Here is a 22577-nt window from a genome sequence, read left to right as displayed (position 1 = left end):
ATTTGGTCTGTGAGAAAGTGGAGGTGTTTGAGTCTCCATTTGTTCCCTAAGCTTGTTCCTTACTTGAGACGGGACACAGGGGTATCACTCACTGACAGCCCCCTATACGCCCACCCCAAGCCCCTTTACCTAACAGTGCTCAACCCATAGGAAGCGCTCAGTAAGTGCGCAGACATCTATTCTAGAAGCCTAACGTTCTCCCAAACCAATTTCACAGTATCACAAAGCTGGCAAGGTCCCCAGAAGTCTCCTAAGGGGAAGACTGGACAACCTCCACCCCAGCGACTCAGCAATGCGGCCTTGATGCTTTTGACTTCAGGCCTCATTTGATGACTTGCAGGTTCCTAAAAGGCTTGCCTCTTGATATTGGCCAGAGAGCCCTAACAAAAGGGCCTGAAGACTACAGCCTTGTATCTTCATTTCACTTGAGATAATCCGCTTGTCCTTGTGGAATGAGGGTGGAAGGAAGGAGAAAGCAGGGGATTAGAAATGTATGTGTGTGGGGGGGGACTATTCCCTTTGAATTGCCAAATGACCTGGGGACCAGGGAAGCTCTACCTGAGCATGGGGTTCTGCCCCACTTATCCTTTCCACAGAGGTCCTCATCTTAATATTTTGATAGCTACGTTGGAAAACCTGACGAAAATGGACTCTGCCATTACTTTGCTGTGAGACCTTGTGCAAGTGTCTTCACCTTTCTGGGCCTCAGTCTCCTCGACAGATCAAGGATAAGACCATTGGGCTAAGTGTGAACAGGAAAGAACAAGCAGTTGGGAAGGGATTGCCTAAGCCCTTGTATGCTGGCTCTCTCTCCAGTGGGTAGCTAGACCCCCAGTTCCCTGTTCCCACCCAGGAGACTCACAGAAGGACGGTCAGGTATTTCTGTGTTTCCCACTCTCATTTCTAAGGCCTTGAAGTGCCCAAGTTTAGGTACAGTATTCCTCATCCTCTACCTTCCTCTAACCAGCCTTTTGTCTCAGAAGCCCATTTTGATGGACTATAATCAGGACATCCTCACTTCTGGTTTTGATTGGGTTTGGCCAATGGGAGGTGATGACAAGATAGCAGAGGACTGGGGGAGAAAGAGATGGAAGTGAGACTTTCCTGGCACCCCCCTGCTTTCCTCCTGGCTCTGTGTCCCTGGCAGCAGCAGCATTTTGTGGTCACGGCTCCTATTGGGAGGCCTCTCTTCCTGGACTCCAGCTTCCACCAGTCTTCCTCGCGGAGTTCCCTCCCATAGTTCCCTACTCTGGAGGAGTGCAAGAAGGACTTCTGTCATTAGTCACTAGGGACCTTACACGTCTTGTCAGTTCCTTCCACCCACATACACCTCTGAACCAGTCCATCCATTAGCAACCCCCTCAGCCATCCTTCTGAATGTGCCTTTTCTTTCCTGCCATATCTAACTGATAATAGACTCTCATGACCTCTCTTTCAACTTTCACAACGGGTATTCCAATTGAGCCCAGGCATGGAGAGGTTCACCTGGAAGACCAAGAGGCAAGTTCTGAAGGGACAAAGCCACGATTCTTCCCTGCTGCTGGGCCCTTGCCTTCCAGCGGCTCACACCCTCTCTGATCCTCAGTGCTAGTGAGTAAGTAGAAAGTCATCTAGTGCTCTGCCACTGGATGACATGTTTTACCAAACACTATTCTGTTGCTTACCATCATCATCTGTATTGGTGTAGAAGCTGCATTCCTGTTACTGTCTATCTTATTTTTAGTGGGCAGACTCCCAAATTACCTCTCTTTTATTCACACATAAAATTCAAATGATTCACAAGTGGCAAAATCAACAGGGCTCCTTTGACCTTAGTCTTTTATCGGTAAAAATCAGATAATATAATAATACTCTCAACCTCGTAAGGATGGGGTGAGGGTTAAATGAGTAGTGTCTATAAGCGCTCAGCAGACCAGGTGCAAACTATTAGCCTACTTTTATTCTCGCGTCCGATTTATCTTGCCTCACTTTTCCACCATGTGTATGCAGGAAGGGGAACAGGGAACCTGGCTGCTGCTGCTGCTGCCAAGTCACCTCAGTCGTGTCCGACTAGTAGCGACCCCATGGACTGCAGCCCACCAGGCTCCTCCGTCCATGCGATTTTCTAGGCAAGAGTACTGGAGTGGCTTGCCATTGCCTTCTCTGGGGAACCTGGCTAGGAATTCCCAAATGCTCCCACTTTCAACGCTTTCCTTGGCACGCCGTCCCCCTCCATGCCCTATCCCCAAGTAGATTTTCTTCTCTTCCACTTTTTCATCCCAGGAAGCTCCTGGAAGAGCAAGCTGGGAAGTTGTAAACTTATGTTTTCTGTTTTCAATTCTAGACCAGTGGTTTTCACATGGTGGTAAAGGGGATCCCTAGGGTTCCCAAGAAGCCCCCATGGACCACAGAAAGTGGTTTCTGCTGTAGGTTGTACCTTTCAGCTTGCTTTGATCTTAAGACTCCTTTTAAGATTCTGTTTAAACAGACTTCTGAGACTTAAAGTTGAGAACCCCTGTATGACTGTTCTGAGATACTGACGTTTCAGATTTTATAAGTCTCAATGCTAATTTCTTCGAAGAAGAAATTGCCAAGAAACTTTATTCCACTCTTATCATTTGTATTCTTTTCCATTTCTGATATGATCTGAAATAGATAAGTGGACAAACAAGTCTTTGTGTACTTAAATGGGCTGTTCTTCCCAGGTACTCTTCACATTCAGCCAACATTGTCCCCTTAATTCCAGGGAATTCCCTGGGGAAGATAACTACAACACTGTTTAACAACAGAGTGAAGGCACTTGACTTTTATCAGCACCTGATCTCACCACTGGAGTGCATCCACTCCTGGGAATCCCAGGTTGCTAGGGGACTATCTATGCAGTTCAAGACTTTGGCACAGAGAATATGAATGCATGAAGGGAGCAAAAGCCCCAACCTCCAGATATCTGCCTGGAATGCTTTTCTCCCACATTGACACAAGTTTCCCTCCCATTCTCCATTTGGGTCTTTGGATCAAATATTACCTGAATAGAACTGCCTTCAGACTGTAGGCAAGAGGAACCCCTACCTTGTCTTCTGAGCTCTCCAGCCCTCTTCTAGCCATGCCCCTTTCCACAGAGTTAGAAGCCCATGGTTCAAGGGGATGTGCCCACCCAAAGCTCCTGTGCCTCATGTCTTCTAAGATCATACCGGGAGTACCTGAGACCCTAGAACTCCCTATTCCAAGAGCACCAGGCCAACTTCTAGAGACTACATCAGCCTTTTCCTCAAGGTCTATTCTCTTGAGGAAACAAGGAGGGGCTATTTGCTAAAGGTATGGATGGAGCTCAGATGTGCAGACAGAGATGTTATAGGTGCAGGCACAAGATCCTGTGAAGTGTGGGACAGAGCTGTGGTGCAAAGAATGGGAGGCAGGTTGAGGGCCAGGGACCGGTTACCACCCAAGAAGTCCCATTCCAGTGCACATCTTAGGGGGAGTCTGAGAATCCTAAACTTAAGTTTGGCCTTCCAGATTTTTGTGTCTGTGTAATTATCAAGATGAAAGGACAGGAGTTTTACTTAAGTTTAGACTGGCTTATGATTTTAAATTAGGTATACATATGTGTGGAGCTTCCCAGGTGCTCAGTGGTAAAGAATTCACCTGCATCAATGTAGGAGACATGAGTTCGATCCCTGAGTTGGGAAGATCCCCTGCAGAAGGAAATGACTACCCACTCCAGTATTCTTGCCTGGGAAATCCCATGGACAGAGGAGCCTGGAGGGCTGCAGTCCATGGGGGTCGCAAAGAGCTGGACGCAACTTAAAGACTGAGCACACACACGATATGTTTATCTCCATTTGCACTATTTGCCCTGGCCCTGTAAATATCAGGGATGGGTCTACCCCTGACCTCCCTGTCTAAAATAAAATACCACTTCCTCTGTCACTTTATTCTTACTTCATTGTACATTTCTTCAGAGCCTTTGTCAACACAGGATCTACATTTGTGTCTCTATCCTTGTCTATGTAGGTTCCATGACTGTAAAGTCTTGGATTTATGTACTACCTTAGTACCTACAGCAGCACCTCACACAAAGAAACTACTCGATAAATGTTGAATGAATAACAAACCTAGTCTCAGAAGACTTACAAGTGAGGTGGGCTAACCCAGAAGGCACAGAGGAAAAAGATCATTTGTGACAACACTCTGAGGAACACCTGCTCCCCTGAAGATAACTCAGCATTGGAGCTATAAAAGGAAGAGCAGGGGAAATTAATCATTAACACCTCAATACACAGGCACACAAGATTAGTTATTGGGTTACTCCTGAGAGGGATATATAAGTGAATATGGAGATCTGTGAGCACACTGGAGGGTTAGATGTGGGGGATCTGGGCTACTGGGAGGCCCTATCTCAGGAATCGTCCTAACAACTTCAGGGTGGCCAGAACTGCATGCTGAGCAAACTCTGACACCACCCAATGGGCCACACCAATCCAGTCCAGTCTATGATGGGAGGGGGCTTCTAATTCATAACCAGGAAGCCCTCAAATAATGTTTTCCTTGGAGGGTCACCGGCCTCGGGTGGTGTGGACACATCTGATCCCCGTGGGGTCACTGGAAACGCACTCAAGAGACTGTCTTTCCACCCCTCCCTCTCTCCCACATGCTTCTAAGTCACAACTTCTCGTCGCTTGGTGGGATCCCCAGCACTTTCTGGGAACAATGTCCATCGGTCCAATCCATTCGAACGGATTCCTTTTCCGTTGGATTCGGGGCCCATGAGAAGCCAAACGACTTTCCCGGGTCTCCCAGAGAGACTGTCGCCCGGGACTCCGCCCCAGCGGATGTTCCACACCTATCATTTGGCGGGCGGGGCTCGGGGGCCTGGGCCGCGCTCCCTGCCTTTTCCAGGCGGAGGCGAGCACCCAAGTACCTCCGAGGTCCCGGCGGACGGCGAAGAGAGGCGCTGCAGCAGGGCGTGGAGACCAGCGCCGGGCTTCGGCCTCCGCCGCTCTCGGGCCGGCGGGCGGGACCACGGGGCGGGGCCAGGGGCGGGGCCGGACCGTGGTGGGCGCGGCCTCCGGGCTCCGCCTCCCGACGGAGGCAGGAGGTGCCGCGGCAGAGCCGCTGAGCCCCGAGTCTTCCGAAAACTTGTGCGCAGCGCGGGCCTCGGCGCGGCGGCCGAGGATGGGGTGGCGCGGCCGCGGCTCCGGGCCGCCGCCGTCGCGGCCGCTGCTGCTGCTGTCGCTGCTGCTGGCGGTGCGTGGCGCGGGCGCGGCCCCGCGCTCGGCGCTCTACTCGTCCTCCGACCCGCTGACGCTGCTGCGGGCGGACACGGTGCGCCGCACGGTGCTGGGCTCCCGCAGCGCCTGGGCGGTGGAGTTCTTCGCCTCCTGGTGCGGCCACTGCATCGCCTTCGCCCCGACGTGGAAGGCACTGGCCAACGACGTTAAAGGTGAGAAACTGGGTGCTGGGGTTGGGTGGGGAGGAGGCTCGCTCCCCTCGCCCCATCCGGGCGGATGCTCGCCACCTGCCTTGGGGAGCCCCGTTCGGCATTGCCCGCTTCCCCCTGCCCATCACCTCCGCCCGTCTTTCTTTCTGCCCCTCCCACTCTCCCCCGCTCACCCCCGCGCTCAGTTTCTCAGCCCTCAGCTCCATCTTTAGCTCCCGCCCTTCCCTTTCTTTTTCCCCTTGGCCAACGTCCCGAATTTCTCTCCCTCTTCCCGCGGTCTGGGTCCTCAGACCTGCCCTGCTTTCCATGTCAGTCCTCTGCCGGCTTACGGCCCCATGCCTGCGACGTGGTCGCCTTTGTTCCTCCTCGCTGACACCTTACTCGGCTTCCTGTAGTTCAGCCTTGTGGCAGCAGCACCCCTCCTACCGAGTTCCCCAGCTGCGATGGGATCAGTACTCATTCGACCGCCCTCTCGTCCCCACTCCCTCCTTCCTTGCCCCACCCCTTGGCTAGCAGACCCAGCTGGTACGTAGACTCCTTTCTCAGCTTTATCTTTGAGGCAGAGTTCCCCTGTTTCCTGTTTCCAGGCCTCTCCTGACCTTCTGCCTCCTGCTTTAGTTTCTGGGCCCTCCTTCCCTGTCTCCCCCTCCTTCTGCTTTAACCTCAGGAGCCCAGAGGCCTGATTGAGGGCAGCCTCTTGGTGTGTCTTTGGCCCTTACTCCATTTTACCATTCATTGGCCTGGCCACTAATACCATGTTTTCTTCATTCTAAAGAGACCGTCAATTGCCATTCTTTTACTATCAGCCTGAGAGGTAGAGGGATAAGAGGATCACTAATAGATGGACAGAGATTTAAAGGCATCCTCCATTACAGACATGTTAATGTTTTTAAAAACTTAAGTTTTGAAGCTGAATAAATATGGCAACCATAGTAATTTATATTTGTCTAGTGCTTACTACAATGAATGTCAGCTTCCTGAGTAAGCCCTTGATGTAGAGTGTCTCAGTTTCCTTTCTGAAAGTCAGGATCCCTGCGGGGTCATCCATCTGTCTAGCCCGGGTGGTGGGTATTTGGGCGGGGCTGGTAGGTGGTAGTGGTGTATTACTGATATGCTGCTCTGAATGGAGCTATTTCCTGCTTATGGTGCTAGGGCCTTAGCAGGGCTCCTGGCCTTCAGTGGTCACTGAATGAGGACTGCGGTTGTCTTAGGGAAAAGGCCTCTTCCTGGAGAGAAAACAACTGGAGTTGTTGTGCCCCTGCTGTGCTGTTGGTATTTTTTGATAAACTTAACTGTTTGCGGCAGAGCAGTGCATTTGGTGGAGCTAGAACCCGCCTTTGTATGCTGGAGATATATGAGACACAAGTTCGATCCCTGTGTCAGGAAGATCCCCTGGAGGAGGGCAGTATTCCTGCCTGGAGAATCCCATGGACAGAGGAGCCTGGGGGGCTACGGACTATAGAGTCACACAGAGTTGGACATGACTGAGTGACTAACACACAGCAGCACATTTGTAGATGTTGGTTTTCACACTCAGGCCCCCTCTTCCCTGGAGCAGCTTGCACTGTGGTTCCTGAAGTGGCCAGATGGAAAGAGATATCATCTGCTAGCCATATGGTCTTGGAAAATTATTTTAAAACAAAACCAACAAACCAGTTTCCCTCCACATTACATGTAGACACTTGTCTGCATGCCTCCACAGTTCTGTCACCTAAATGTGCCTTTTCGCAGCAGTTCTTCATACTATGTCAGTGATATCTACACATCTGGTCAAGGCAGGAGGCAGATAGAATGTTGAACGTGGAATCTGAACACGTGTTAGGTGTTCAGGGGACACTGTGGGCCTGAACATCATAAAAACTCCTAGGTCAGTTTCCACTTTGAGGCCATAAGAGGTCCTTAGTGGCTACAGATGGACTCCACCTAGAAGATTCTTAGATCTTGAGAGTGATGGACAGAAAGATTACCTTCCAGCTGACTCATGAGTTCATTCTCTTGCAACCTAGAGATTTCCAGTGAATTGTATATCCAACAGTTCTGCTCCTGGATGAGGGTCGTCTCCCCACTGTAGGAAGTAAGAGTCTTTCCCTAAAAAAACAAGTCAAAACTTACCCTTAGAAAGGAAAATGGTGTCTGTGGAGATGAACCACAGTCCATGAGAGGTGGGAGATTTAGGTGAAAACCTGGAGTCTCCCATAAGCCATGGAGGTGTCAGCTCCCTAAGCAGGATCAGGTCGGAGGAACCGACTTGTCGAATCTGGTGTTGTGTTGCAGTGATAAAGGATGCCTCCGCTCCAGTCCAAGGAAGTGTTTCCTGGTGAGGCCCTTCAACACCTCTGTGTTCTGAGGTTCCTTGAGAAAGTTTGGTTGTGGACCAGCAGAGGGCCGCTCTCCCACCACCTTGGGCCCAGGGGCCTGTGGCCCCTGCCCTCTGCCTTTGGTATGAATGTGTTGGGCAGGAGCAGTGAGACTGTGGAAGGCCATGGGCGGGGTGGAAGAGGGGGAGAAAATTGTGCACTCCTGCCTAGTTGGCCTCAGGCATTTAATCTAACTGGCCGGGGCTTATTTCTTCAGTAACCTGTGGGCTAGGTTCTCTGGGGCAGTTGTTACCCTGGGGCAAAGCACCTGTTTCTAAGGACCCAGGTCATCCCTTTCTATTCCAGAGCAGCTCTTGTTACCTCACCATACATTTGGGAAATTGTGTTCCTTTTAGACCTTCAGGCGTCTTTACTGGCTAATCAATCAGCAAATATTTGTTGAGTGACTTCTGTGTACAAAGCATTGTTTACATTACTATTGGGTAAATCACCCAGCAGGGAAATTGGCACCCCTAAGAAGCTATATTTGAAAAGGGTCAAAGGAGCATGGCTTAGCCATTTCTTGTTGCGGGAATTCAGGGAAGGGCAAAGTCACAGAGGCCTTTATCTAAACAGTAATTTATTACACACTTGTCTTCTGCCAGGCACTGTGCTAAGGGCCTTTATAGGCCATTACAGGCCTTTATACAATCTTTGTGAGAAAACATCTGAGCAACAGATAGCCCTGTTTAAAACAAAACAGTTAAGTAACTTGCCCAAGATTACGCAGCTGCTGGAGGAGGTTCTTTCTTTCTTTTTTTAATGTATTTGTTTTTAATTGAAGGATAATTGCTTTAAAATATTGTGTTGGTTTCTGCCATACATCAGCATGAATCAGTCCTAGGTATATATAGACGTCCCCTCCCTCTTGAACCTCTCCCTCCCACTTCCCACTTCATCCCACCCCTCTGTGTTGTCACAGAGCCCCAGTTTGCGCTTCCTGAGTCATACAGCGAATTCCCACTGGCTGTCTGTTTTCCATATGGTCGTGTGTATGTTTCCATGCTGTTCTCTCCATTAGTCCCAGCCGCTCCTCCTCCCCGCCCCGCCACCCAGCCCCGGGTCCATCAGTCTGTTCTCTGTGTCTGCGCTGGAGGAGGTTCTTGCAGCCAGCTCCTCCTGACTTTTCAGAGCCAGGCCAGGTGGTGAGGCGGGGGGCGGAGGACGGGTACTGCAGGTGAAGAGCGAGGAGCTGAGGTGTGTGAGACGTGGGTGCTGAGTGACAGCGAGCGGGGTTGGTCCCCCCTTTCTCTCCCAGGCGTGGCCCTTCCAGCCTGCTGGCACCCTTGCGCTCCTGGCATGGAGCCTGGCCCAGGGCAGCCGCTCACTGAATACCCGTGCAGACCGGGGACACGAGCCTCATGGGATCCCCCATGAGGCCGTGGGAGCAGGCCTGCTGCTGCTGCCGTGGCTCCGCTTGACTCAGACCCAGGGTGTCAGCCAGGTGTAGGGGCGGGGAAGGCCTTTTGGTCCTGTCACGATCTCATGGTCCAGAAGCTGGCACCAAGGGGGAAGGGACGTGGTGGGAACAGCCTAGGCCCGGCTGCAGCTCCCTGAGTCGGGGGGACTCCCCGGAGAATCAGGTGGGCTCTCGTTCTGACCTCTCCACCTGACTGGCTCCTGTGGCTGGGGCAGGTCTGGCCTCTGCCTGAAGAGAGGTCCAGGCTGCGTCACCCTCCGAGGCGTCACAGCCATTCTCCTTGGCAGGAGTGGTTATCAGAGCTGGAAAGGACTTGAGAGAACTTCGTCTTGGCCCTCTCTGACCTGTGAGGAAACAGACCCAGAGAGGAGACGTGGAGTGCTCAAGGTGACAGTGCTCGGCCTGTGACAGCCGTGAGCAGGCCATGTGACTCTGGGTCCAGGGCCCTTCCCGGCCTTGTGAGTAGGGGCGGGGACGCTGCCCGTGACTCCAGAAGGGGTGCACCCCACCCACCTCACCACAAGGTGTTCCCTCTCCCACTACCCCAAGACCTATAGCTGTCCCCTGCCTACCCAAAACCTCCCCTCCCATCCCCTCCATTTGGTCACTTACTGGCTTGTCAGTGGAGAGATTACTTTGCCAGGGCAGTAATTGTACAGGGAAGTTTTTTCTCCCCCGAGAGGAGGGCTGGGCTGAGGCTGCTGATTATTCGGTGTTAGGTCTGCAGTATTCGGTATTAAGTCACCCAACACCTTAGAAAGCCTCCCCCGCCCAATTGTGTTCCTTTTTGACAGCAGGGCACTTCCTTTAAATGTGGCTTAGCTTTACCAGCGGTTACCCAGATAAGGCCCTCTTTATTCCTAGTGTTGTTACTGGAATGATGAATTGTCAGACCTGCGGTGACTAGTGTCAAACCAGATCTGTGTAGGTCGTTATGGCTCATTAAGGTATTGACATTGATATTCCTGAGAAACATTCCTCAGCCTGGACTCTCCCAGCACCTGACTGGCCCCAGCCTCCCTCTCCCCCTCGGGCTGGGGCTGGTAAGAAGAGGCACTGGGTTTCCATTTCCTGGAGGTAGAGGGAATCAAGGCATAAAGAGAAGAGTCGCAGACTTCCAGGAGCCAGGAGCTGAGAACTCCCGGGCATCGCCACCACCCCCTGACCTCAGCCTTCCTCATTACTAACACCCTCCCTACCCCATCCCCTCTGAGTTTCCTGGCTGAACAGAGCAGCTCTCTGTTGTGTCCCGGGCCCTCTCGAGACCAGCAGAGAGGCTCAAATCCTGGGTTCAGATCCCATATTCACCACTGATTAGTTGTATGCCTTGGACACAGTTATCTGATTTCTATTTTACAGTCTAAGAAAGCAGGTCTAGAGCTAAATACCTTCTTACTTTTTCATAGTGGAGTTGTGCATATTAAACTACATAAATAAGGCATACAATAACCTAACATGCCTGATTTCATCATCTGAGTAAGGGCTGAGTCTGTGATATTGACCAACCCTTGTGTGTTGCAGAGAATGGTATGTAGCTAGAAGAGGAAACTGTTTTAACTAACCATTCTCTGTCTCATGGGGAAGGTTGTATCAGAAGTGAAGTGAAATTCGCTCAGTTGTGTCGGATTCTTTGCGACCCCACGGACTGAATCCATGGAATTCTCCAGGCCAGGATACTGGAGTGGGTAGTCTTTCCCTTCTCCAGGGGATCTTCCCAACCCAGGGATCGAACCCAGGTCTCCGGCATTGCAGGCAGATTCTTTACCTGCTGAGCCACCAGGGAAGCCCTTTGAGATCAGAGCAAACAGCAGAAATACAAAGGGAGCGTCTTGACCCTGGTGAGGTAGAGGGACGAAAGTGGGTTTTGGGTCTGGTAGGCTTTGGGCCCCTTGGAGGCCTCTTGGTCCCTGTCCTCATTTGGAGACCAAGGGGAAATGGTGCCCGAGGCGGTGGTGGGGCAAGAGAATCTGGAGCGTGCCATGGGCGCTCATGGAACACTAGCTTTGAGTCCTCATTCCCCAGTGAGCAGCCACCTTGGCCTGAGGGAGGGCAGCCTGTAGTCTCTGAGAGGAGAGGAGCAGCTGAGGCCTGCTGTCCTTGGTCACCCTGCCAAGTGGCCCTGTGAGACCCCTGGCCCCAGGCCCTCACTATTGGAAGGACTTAAAATTGCCTCTTTTCCGCCCTTAGATCTAATTGACTTGCTGACTGTCTTGTGAACAGCTGGATCCTTCCTGGGGGTCTCCCCAAACTAAATGACCAGAGCCCTAGATACAGAGCTGAAGAAGCTGAGCCTGGAATGTGGTAGATGACTCTACGGGGTGACCTGTACATCTTACACTTTGCTGGGCCCCCCTTGGGCGGGAGAGGCGCCATAGAAAGGAGCTCTAGGGTGCTCTGCCTGTGATCCAGGGCACGACCCCATCCCTGGGCAGTTTGCTTCTCCTGCCTCTGCAGGTGACGGGCATTAACCTCACTCCTTACCTGAACCCGAGGATAGAATGCGGCTGGGAGATGTTCTAGCCCTGGAGTGGCCCTTGCGTGCTAAGTTGCTCAGTCATGTCTGACTCTTTTCAACCCCACGGACTGTAGCCTGCCAGGCTTCTCTGTCCCTGGGATTCTCCAGGCAAGAATACTGGAGTGGGTTGCTATGCCCTCCTCCAGGGGATCTTCCCCACCCAGGGATCAAACTCGAGTCCTGCGCAGGTGGATTCTTTGAAGCAGCGCTTGGACTGGGGTCAGTTGTGTAATTCAGTTGATAGTCACTGAGAACCTATTGAGTTCAAGGTAATGTGGAAGCTTAGCAAGGAGGATGCAAAGATGGACAGGCTGCGGGATGGACAGGCTTAGAACTGTGTGGTGGAAATGAGAACAGGGTCCTGGGCCTCTTGGGCTTGGAAGATGACTTTCTGGGGGAAAATCCTGTTCCAACTGAGTTGTACCGGACAACTGGAAGTTTGTTGGAAGGGTAAAGGTGGCCGTGGAGTAGCCTGGGTGAGCATTGTGCTTTTAAGAAAGAATAAAACCCTCAGAGTTCCTGGGGTATGATTTGGGAAAGTGGTAAGGGGATGCTGGGTGGGGCGGGACCAGACCAGAAAAGACCTTATGCCTATAGGTTTTCTTCTAGAGGCAATGGGAGCCACCAAAGAATATTGAATAGAGAGTGACATAGGTCTTCAGATAGGAAAGATCACTGGAAACCAGCTAAGCCAGTGATAGAGCATAGTAGAACCTTGGCCAGGAGGGAAATGAGACATTTCATCTGGAAAAGAAACCCTGCTGCACTGGCTTACTGGGAGGGTGGCTAGAGGTGAGGTTAGAGATAAAGAACTCAGGAGCGGGGAAAGGAGACTAGACTAGGGAGTGGGCAGGAGGAGACTTGTGAGGGAGGGTGGACAAGACACGGAAGCTGGTTGGGATTAGCGGTTCCGCATGGCTGGACTGCCTGACTCTGTCCCTCCCACGTGGTGCCCACCTTGGGGGTGGGGAGAGCAGAGTGGCAGGGAGAGCAGGAGGGCTGCTGTCCCGAGCCTAGCACGGAGCAGACCCTGATCACTGACCACAGCCCCGTTTGTGCAGGCCCCCCTGACAGCTAAATGTAAGACCAAAGGACACAAGCGATTCGGGCTGGCAGGTGTTTATAGCTCAAAACATTGCCCTTTTGTGCCAGGGGAGCAAGGAGCTCCTTAAATGGGGTTTGATGAGATCGGGGGATGTTGGGGAAATGGCATCACAGGCTGGGGCTCACGTGTCTCTGCAGAACACTTCCATTCATGTCCTACTCCCCCATCCTCACCTCTCCCTTCCACCAGGATTCAGTGCCAAGAGGAGACTGCCAGCCAGACAGCAGATGGGGAGAGGGGGTAGGGAGGAAGTGGGCATTGCCTCTGGCCTGCCTCACAGTCCCAGACCCCCTCCCTTGTGTCTCCCCTAGAAGGACCAGCTTGGCTGTTCTGAACCTTCAGAGCCTTTCCTTTGAGGGCTGGGTCAGGGTATGCAGTGGTATCCTGTCTCTTCTATCATGGAAGTGAGCGTGACCCTTCTCCTCTGGGCATAAAAAGTTCTTGGGAGATCCGATGGTTTTTCAGACGTCATAAGGGACAGTTCTGGGGCAAGGTAAGAGGTCCTGGGTCTTGAGGATGTTATTTGGATGTGAGTCTTCTGTCATTAGTGGGTTCTGGGTGGGTTCCCTGTGTCAACCTGCCCCACCACCCTATCCTGTGCTCCAGATGGGAGGCAAAGGGCCCTGTGATGATGTGGGCTCCCTGAATCCCTGGGCAGGCTTGCTCCTTCCCTCAAATGCTCAGAAATGCCTATGCTGCAGGGTGCTGTGGGAGTCAGCCCAGAGCCCCTACCTGCACGCCCATGCTGGTCCCTGCCTGCCTCCCAGCAGCGCTGCCTCTGCATCCCTCCTGCTCTGTGTACACGCCCTCATAGTCCACCCTCTCCCTGCTCCTCGTCTGCCCACCCTGTTCCCTGGTTCCCTGGCAACTCGATGACTGTCAAGGCTCCCCTTAACTCCCACCTTTCCTGCAGGGCCCCTGCGTGGTCCCCAGGGCTGGTCTCCTCTGTGGCCACACTCCTCCAGGGCCCTGTGTCACTCAGCGTGGCACCACCCTTCCATTGCCACCTCACGGTCTGTGCAGCTTCCCGCCAGGGAGGAGAAGCCTCACTGTAACGTGGCACTTTGGTGGGTACTCCCGGGGCACCTGACCTGGAGCTGGAGCTCACGAGGCCTGCCTGGTTGATGAGTTTGTTTTCTGTTTCCCAGATCCTGGGCTGAGGCCCAGATCGGTGCCGTTGTTCTCTCTGCCAGTAAGTTCCAGCAGAGGGAGACTCATGGCCTGGGGCCTGACAAAGGAGCAGGATGCCCAAGCAACTGGCCTGGGGAGCTGCTCGACTCCTTCCAGACCTGGCCTCAGGGCTTCTTTCCCAGTGGCTCTAGATCCCAGGTGTCTTCCCCCACCTCCTCTAGACTTCTGCCTTCATCTCTGGCTGGGTAGCTGGTCGTCACCGCCCTGTGTCCCACCCACCCAAGTGGGGCTGACAGCCAGCACCTTTGGCCACAGAAGACTTCGCCAAGGGTCCACTGGGGAATTCAGAACTCCGGAGGCGTGCTCTTCACCCTTCTGGAGCTGACCCTCTCTAGAGGCCAGCAGGGACTGAGGCGACATCCCAGAGGCTTTTCCCCAGGAGGGCCAGGCTGGTCTCACACCTTCCTTCAGCCCCTGTGTCCCTCCCCTCCCCCAGAATAATGGAGAAACACAGATTGCCGTCCTGAGTAGGCTGCTGGTGCTTAGGTAACTGTGCCTAAGCACAGGCTAGATGCAGAATAACCCAGCTATCTCAGAGGCCCTTTTTTGAAGAAGGGGCAACCATTCTCCTTAGAGCTTCTGGGACAGGTGCCGTGGGCATGGGGTGTACTTAACCCAGGTTTTTTTTTTTTTGTCATTTCAGATTGGAGGCCGGCGCTGAATCTCGCTGCCCTGGACTGTGCTGAGGAGACCAACAGTGCAGTTTGCAGAGACTTCAACATCCCTGGTTTCCCGACCGTGAGGGTGTGTGACCGGGAGGGGGCAATGTGGGCCTTGGGGTGGCAGTGTCATTGGAGCACTTTGCCAGCTGCCCCGTGCTTCCCTGGCATCTGCCCAGCTGAGCTCCGTGGGGGTCCTCCTAGGCTTCTGGGCCTGACCTGCTTAGATCCCAGACCCTGGAGTCCTGTGCTTTGATGAGACACCTTCTCTAGAGGCAGAAAGGCATGTGAACTGGGAGGCAGAAAAGAAAGAGGCTCACTTGGTGTGTGACCTTCTCCCCTGTATAAAAAGGGAGAAGGGGCTGTGTGTTGTCGCATTGGGATCCACAGAATCTTGCTGTAAAAAGTGATCATCCCCTAGGTTGGTGAGAGCTCCCGGAAGCTTCTTTCCAATCAACTCCTCCCCCCGCCCTCCCAGTCTTAGAGGGCTGATCTCAACCATGTAAAACCAGGGTTTAGGCTCTGACACAACTAGGGGCAGGATCAGACTCAGGGGACCTCATGGTCTCCCCAAAAAGGACCCCGGAGAAACTGGCAGGCCTCATCCTCCTCAGGCCAGTGCCTTGAACCTGAGTGGCTCGGAAGTGACCTGTCTGGAGAGCCTTAGGCTCAGGCTGCAGGGATAGGCTGACGACTCCATCACAGGAGTCATCACACTCGACACATGACAGCCTGTCACCCGGCTCTGGCTGCAGGCGGCATGAGTGCTCTGATGAGACCTTGCCCCCCGCAGGGCATCAACCACTTAGTTAGCATCTGGACGCCTTCCAAGGCTCTCACGTTGGAGGCCCTGGGAAGCCCAGAGCAGCAAGGCTGTGTGCCCTCCTCAGGGCTCAGGTCCGGCTGTAATCCAATTAGTTCTCCTCCAAATTAAAGAATCCACATCCTCGTCTCTCTCTCCAGCCATAGATAATTAGCCTGCGCCCCCCACCCCACACCAGAATGGCATCTAGAAAAGCAGTTTCCTCTGCTTCCACTAGGATTAAGCAGGAAATGCCTTTGAAGACTGAAAAGCCAAGCATTGTCCCCAAAACAAGAGATCCCTGAGTTCAGGGGCTTCAGTTGCCAGGTGGAACTGTGAACCATATCTGAGCCTGAGGACACCCAGAGAATTCCTCTAGAAAATAAGACCCTGGGCTCCTCCAGCCACGTCCAGTTCTGAGTCCACATTCTCCTCTAGCCATTTCCAGCTCTGAGTCCATGAGACGGCCCTGTTCTCATGGCCAGTGACCTCCTGCTGGGTTCAGGGTTTCCATGGCCCAAGAGAGCTCCCTCCCTCACTCCTGTTTACCACTTAGGGTGAGGGCCCTAAGCCCCCATTCCACTGGCCTGGGAGGTGTCTTGAGCCAGCAGCTGCTGCCATTATCATTTAGAGGTGGCAGCAGAGACATTTTCTGTCAACCATCTCTTTTACCCATCTCCCATGATGGGGCTGCTGCCCTATCCCCAGCCCCAAGATATGTAACTTGAAATATTCAAAATTATTGTCCAGGGGCACCATGGAGCCTTCTGTTCTTTCTGATGAGTCAGGACAAGCAACCCCTCGTGGGAAGCTGAGGGAAAGAGTTAGAGTGACGGCAGGAGTCCCTGTTCACAGGCCAGAGTTTTCGTCCCACTGAGGGTTCTGTACAGGGGTCCAGCCAGCTCCCAACCCCCAGGAAGAGGGTTGGTGATGGGCCTATGGCCAGGTCGGGACCTTCTCGGGGGTTCTGTGGGTCCTGGCCCCTGGGACATTCTGTTTCTGTCTGGGAGAGTCTGGGGCTCAGTGGGTGTGAAGGAGGCGGCCCAGCTACTCGAGGAGATCCAGAGCTTCTCGGCGCCTACCCGAGTCACGCAGCACACGCAGCCCAGGTGCCTCAAGTGATTCATCATCTCCCCAGCCGCCCAGCTGGCTGTGGGAGGGGTGCTGGGAGGGCCCCTGAGCTGGGCTTCCTGACCTCTCCCTGCCTCCACACGGGCAGTGCCAGGCCTGGCCAGGCGGGGCTGGGCTGGGAGTCACCTGTTCATTTCTTCAGAACTCCAGAGACCAGTGTGGTGACCTCTCAGCCTCTCCCAGGCAGCCTGCAGTCCAGGTCCGGCAGGGAGAGGCACTCGGTGCCCTGTCCTCAGGGCTCTGGGCCAGGGCGTGTAGTTCTAGCTACTGGTGCATCTCAGCTCTAAGGCCCTAAGCAATGGCTTTCAAATCTTCGTACCATGGCCAGCAATATTTACAAGGAGATCCAGAAGTCGGTTTGGATCTGTTATTCCTAAAATCAGTTGTTTCATAAAACAATGTTCTTAGTGCAGTACACACTGATATTTTCTATTCTGTTTATTAAAAAAAGAAATACTGGCTGTGATTCCTTAAGTTGATTTTATAGCTTACCGCTAGATTGCTTCTAGTGTTTGGGAAACACTACTCAGATTCCAAATCTACAGAATTTCTGGGCTACTCAGAGCCCAGTGTGACTGTGAGCAGCATGGCTGTACTCCCTGGAAAGCAGTGCAGAGCCCAGAGGTGGCCCTGGCTGTCAGCCGGCCAGAGAGACAGCCCTGGTCCCCTGGGGACTGGAACCTGTCCTCGCCCCCACCCATGAAGGCTGAAAGCTCTAAGAAGATGAACAGGCTGAAGAGAGAGTGTTGCTGGTGTAAAGGGGATAGGCCCACACAGGAGTCTGGCCACCCCCAGTGCCATGTGTCATTGTCCCTTTCCTCTGCCTCCTGCCCCTTGTCACCCTGAACAAACAGCTTCCACCAGCCCATCCTGTTTAGTGAACAGCTGGCCCTGCAGGGTGGACCAGCTCGTCAGGGCCCCATCAGACGGGAGCTTGTGCCCAGCTGGAAGAGAGCAGAGGTGAGGGAAGGAGAGGATAGCTGGAAGCAGGTTCTGGCTTGTGCTTGGGGACCTAGAGGCTGGAACCCGGGGTCAGGGAGGCTTTGCCATGAGTCACAGGAGTGCCCCTCAGTGGGTAATGGAACAGTGCAGCCAAGGGCCCGGCTGGGATCAAGATTACAGGAAGCAGCAGCCTTGCATGGGAGCAGACAGAAGTCTTCCCTTTTCAAGATTCTGAGGAGATCATTGACACAAGTTCAAATCTTGGCTCCCCTGCTTACTGCTTACTGCGACTCGGAAAGTTGCTTAACAATGCCCTAGCCGCCGGCCTCAGTTTCCTCTTCTGAAAAATGGGATGGTAATATCTCCCTAATAGATCATTGCCATGTGTGAATTGAGGTCTTACATGTAAGCGTGCCAAGGCACTGCGGTGTTCACCAGAGTTCCATGAATCTTAGTGGTCTTCCTTCCAGTTGCCCATGGGCTCGTGGTAGCCCCTCCGTGATGCTGCATTTGAGACAGTCCATCTGTCAGCAGCTGTGGAGTGAGTGTTTTCTGCAGATATAGCCCCATGCTCAGCATTGCAGAGAGGCCGGACCTGTAAGCCACAGCCAGAAAGATAAGCGAGGCCGGCCAGACAGGAGAGTGCTGTCCACAGGGCACTGGAGCGCCCAACTAGTTGCCAGGCAGGGAGCGACGTGTCCGTGATGAACGCAGGGGGAGTTTGGGCTCACTGAACTCTCCCTCCCACGTCAGAGAGGCCTTCTTGTGGGAGGAGCACCCAGCAGAGGGGGACTTCCGCAGGGTGTGGAGGACAGATGGGGTTCAGCTGGGAAGGAGGAGGAGCGTGGGCAGGGGAGGATGTGAGGGCAGAGGCTGTGGGCAGACCCACGTGGTGAGTCGAGAAGGCTGATCTGGCTGGAGCAGAGGCTCATGTGGGCCCTGAGGCAGGGCCCCCGGAAGGAGGGAACCCAGGGATGGCCCTCCTGGAATTCAAGGCTGGAGTAGGAGTTGCAGTCTGGGCTGTTATTTTGTGTCTCTCCTTAGATGGTGAGATGTCACAGAGGGGGAGACAGGGCTCAGAAAGATGTCTCCAGCCTCTCTGGAAAAGGAGATGGGTTTGCTCTTGGCAGTCACTCACGCTCTCCCAGGCATCTCCTCCATGGACAGTCCACAGGGTAGGAACCGTTAAGCTTGTGCATATCTTACAGGCTCACTGTAAGATATTTGGAGATCATTTTCCTTAAAACTTGTTTCAAAGGCTTGGGCTCAATGCCACTGATGGTTGCCACTGGCAAGTGTACTTCTTGCTTAGCCTTATTTGCCCCCTGGGAAGGCAACTGTTCCTGGATAGGTTGGCAAAGACCTGCCCAAGGTCATCCGGTCACCTGCCTTTGGGGAGATCCCCATGGTTGGGGAAGGCAGAAACTCCTGGGCAAAGTGTTGAGAGGAAAGGAACTGGGTGCTGACTGCTCCTGGAGGAAAGAAAACTCACTGCTGGCATCTTAATGGCCTGTTTCCAAGGAAGGTGGTGGTTTCCCTTGGGTACAGCACACGCCTCCAACAGCTGACTTTATAAGGATGCATATTAATAAGAGGACGAAAATGTGCCCTGACTCGATTTTAATGTGATTTTTACATGAGCTTCCAAGCTGATCAAAGGGCAGAGGTTCTCTGTTCAACTGAACAAATGTCCTTTGAGTGTTTCCATGTCCTTGACACTGTGCCAGGCACTGTGGGGCTTGCAGAGGTGAAGAAGCTGTCGTCCTGCCCTTCCAGTTGGGAGGCGGATGGGTGGAAAGTTCAGGTTCAAGTTCATCATAGCTGAAATGTAAGAAAGAAATGGGGGGCAGTGGGAGGTAAGTGTGGGTGGAGGCAGATTCCGGAAGGCCTCGAATGCTGTGAGTTCGGACTTTATTCCTTGGCCGTAGGGTGTGATGGAAGGGCTCTTTAGGAGGAGTGACGTGATCAGACCAGAATTGTCCTTTAGAAATCCATGCAAAGTGGCAGTGAGGATGATGGCTGGAGAGTGAAAAGATGGAGCATATTACCGTTTCTAGGGCATGAGTCGGGGGCACAGGTAGAGACAGTTGTAGTGGTCCCGGAAGTAGGTGGCAGGCCCTACTTTAGACAAGGCGTCTGGTCTCGAGGACTGCAGAAGAGGTATCACAAAGGTCAGATTCACAGAACACAGGGCTTGGGGGAGAGGGAGGTCCTGGGCTGGGTGGCAGGGAGGAGCTGGGTGAGATAAGGAACCTGGGTGGAGAAACAGGCTGGGGGAGGGGTGACTCAGTCTCCAAGAGTGTGTGTGTATTGAGGGAGGGGTGCCGTGACATCTGGAAGAAAGAGAAGTTAAGACAGGCGAGGATCTGAGACGGGGCTCAGGTCACAAAGTGTTTGGACAAAGTAGGTGACATCAGCCAGGGAGACAGATAATGGGTGTGCCTGTCCGTTCACCCGTTTATTCGCTCATTCGTTCAGAAGCAGAGATTGAGCCCTGGGCTTTTTAAACAGGAGAGTGCCACAGTCTGACGCGTGGCGGGAGGAGAAACTGGGGCAGGAGGGGGCAAGGGCCACGGGCTCAGGGGAGGAGCCCAGGACGAGGCTGAGACGGGGGCGAGGGGAAGGCCATGAGGATGACCACGAAGGCCTGGGTGGTGTCAGGCAAACCAAGGGAGGGTGACGACTTGAGGTGGAGGAGCAGAGTGTCAGGAAGACATGGCCTAAGAAACCCTGGCTGAGGGGAGCAGAAGCAGGCAGTGGCGGCGTCAGATACTGCGGAGAGAGTAGGAAGGGCTGGAAGGTCACTGGAGGGCCAAAGAGAAGCTCAGCCGAACTTTCCTGGAGCCCTCGCAGCTGAGTCGTGGGGGCCCGAGCCACGGCCGGCTTCATGGGAAAGAAGAACACACCGTTTTGAGAAATTTGGCGGTGCAAGAAAGTGGGAGATGCCACAACTGGAGAGGCCTCTGTTCCCATCCTTCATCCCTTCCTGTTCCTTCTCTTTTTTTTTTAACTTGTTTTAAAAAATAAATTTGAGTCTATTTGTAGGCTTAGGGGAAAGTGAAAGAGAGAATGATCGATAGGAAAAAGTTCCTCTAGAGTGTGAGGTGTGGGAAATAGCACTCTGGTGGTGACATTGTTCTGGAAGGTGACTGGGACAGAAGGGATGGCTGTGTGAGGGGAGCTCTTGGAGTTCCCGCAAGCCCCTAACTCAGGCCCCTATCTGACTTCCCATTGCCCACGGCTGCGGCCTTCAGAAGTCTCAGCTTGGGTGTAGGGGGCTCCCATTTGATGGAGGTCATGCCAGCCCCCTTTTCATAAGGCCCCTGCTGAGATCTTGGAGACCTGATGGTTGAAGAAGAGTCACCACACTACTGTTCAGTAACGGACAGTAGCAACTGTCGCCATGGAAAAGTCACACGGCTTAAGGCATCATGGCGTCAGTCATGTTTTTACGCCTATGGAATCAAGGTGAAGTCTGTCCTGTCTGTACAAGGACCACATCACTCTGAGTAACTGCAGCTGTAGAGGCCAACCTCTGGGATATTATTTGTGAGCAAACCAAACCCCCAGTAGGTGCGTCTTTTGTTTCTGAGAAACAAAATCAGCCTATAATATGCCCTCTCTACTTGATCTCATGTCATAAGCCTGGAAGAGTGTGCTCATTTTTACAGGTATAAGGATGGCATATAGTTTTCTTAACTCGAAGTACATTCAGTATCTACAAAGAACACTATTAGGAATACAAGTGGCATGTGTCAGTGAATGGTTTTCACCCAGAATAGAAGTTTATATTAATGCTGTAAGTAGAGAGAGGATCGGAGAAGGCAATGGCAAGCCACTCCAGTACTGTTGCCTAGAAAATCCCATGGATGGAGGAGCCTGGTAGGCTGCAGTCCGTGGGGTCGCTAAGGGTCGGACACGACTGAGCAACTTCACTTTCACTTTTCACTTTCACACATTGGAGAAGGAAATGGCAACCCACTCCAGTGTTCTTGCCTGGAGAATCCCAGGGACGGGGGAGCCTGGTGGGCTTCCGTCTATGGGGTCACGCAGAGTCGGACACAACTGAAGTGACTTAGCAGCAGCAGCAGCAGCAGCAGCAGAGAGAGGATAAAACAGGGCCCAGGTGAGGTCAGCAGGAGCAGATTGCAGGTGCGGAGGGGTGGGTGACTTCTCCGCATCTTTGTTGTTCACGGAGGAGAGGCGGGCAGGTGGCCTCCACATTTTAGTTTTCTACCTACAAATGGCTAGAACAGACAGGTCCAGCTGCTTGGTGTTTCCTAGTATTTAAAAGGAACAAAGAAAGGGGGTGATGATGTTAACATGTGTTGATTTCTTGCTGTCTGTACCGGGTACGGGTACCATGCTAAGCACGTTAGTTGTCATTGAATTGTCACAGTTCTCCAAGGTCGACAGTGTCATCCTCATCTTAAAGATGAGAAGGTTCAGAGAGGTGAACAGATTGCCCAGGGTCGCACAGCAAGAGCGTAGCAGAACCAGGCCTTGAACCCAGGCCTGGTAGACCCGAGGGCCTGCACTCAGCCACCAGCTTGGATAAGGCCGAACGGCTGTGCTCTTGGAGACAGAGGCCCAAGATGGCTACAAGTAGTCCTGAGGTTAGGGACCTCAGGCAGAGACCTCTCCCGTGCCTGCAGGCTCTTTCTCAGGCAGTTAAGTAGCCACCTGTCAGGATGACCGAACTCCGTTCCCTCCTGAGCCCAGGAAAGCCCAGGCCAGGATTCTGGCTGCTCTCTAACACTTAGACGGGAGCCCGGGTTCTGAGATGCCGTCCTCTGTCCTCTCTCCCAAGGGGGTGACAGGCTGACCCTGGGTGTCATGTGAACGGGGAGGGAGTTAGCTTAGCCCATGTGTAACAAGGCTTGTTTCCTCAGGGGTCAAGCCTACCCTTCAGTAGGATCAAACTGGAGACACCTCCCTTCTGGAGTGTCTGCCGAGCCAGGCCGAGAGTCCTTGGGGGCCAGAGAGGCCAGCCTCCCTGCCCCTTTTCCAAGACAAGGAGCCAGGATAGATGGCCTCCA

The 22577-nt window shown here is 53.2% G+C and overlaps 1 protein-coding gene across 1 annotated transcript in view; it reads left to right on the top strand.

The window, feature by feature from the left end:
* Nucleotides 1-5072: 5072 nt before the first annotated feature.
* Nucleotides 5073-22577, top strand: part of QSOX1 (quiescin sulfhydryl oxidase 1) — a 41299-nt gene continuing 23794 nt past the window's right edge. The window contains exons 1-2 of the mRNA XM_055419158.2: nucleotides 5073-5419; nucleotides 14648-14748. Coding sequence (XP_055275133.2) covers nucleotides 5152-5419; nucleotides 14648-14748 — 369 coding nt within the window. The 5' untranslated portion in view covers nucleotides 5073-5151. The remainder of the gene's footprint in view (nucleotides 5420-14647; nucleotides 14749-22577) is intronic.

The sequence above is a fragment of the Moschus berezovskii genome, chromosome 17 (genome assembly GCF_049115385.1).
Source record: "Moschus berezovskii isolate FMDL1 chromosome 17, NW_MosBer_1.0, whole genome shotgun sequence".
Taxonomy (NCBI): Eukaryota; Metazoa; Chordata; class Mammalia; order Artiodactyla; family Moschidae; genus Moschus; species Moschus berezovskii.
The sequence above is the reverse complement of the archived record's forward strand: the minus strand, read 5'-3'. Positions and strand labels throughout refer to the sequence as shown.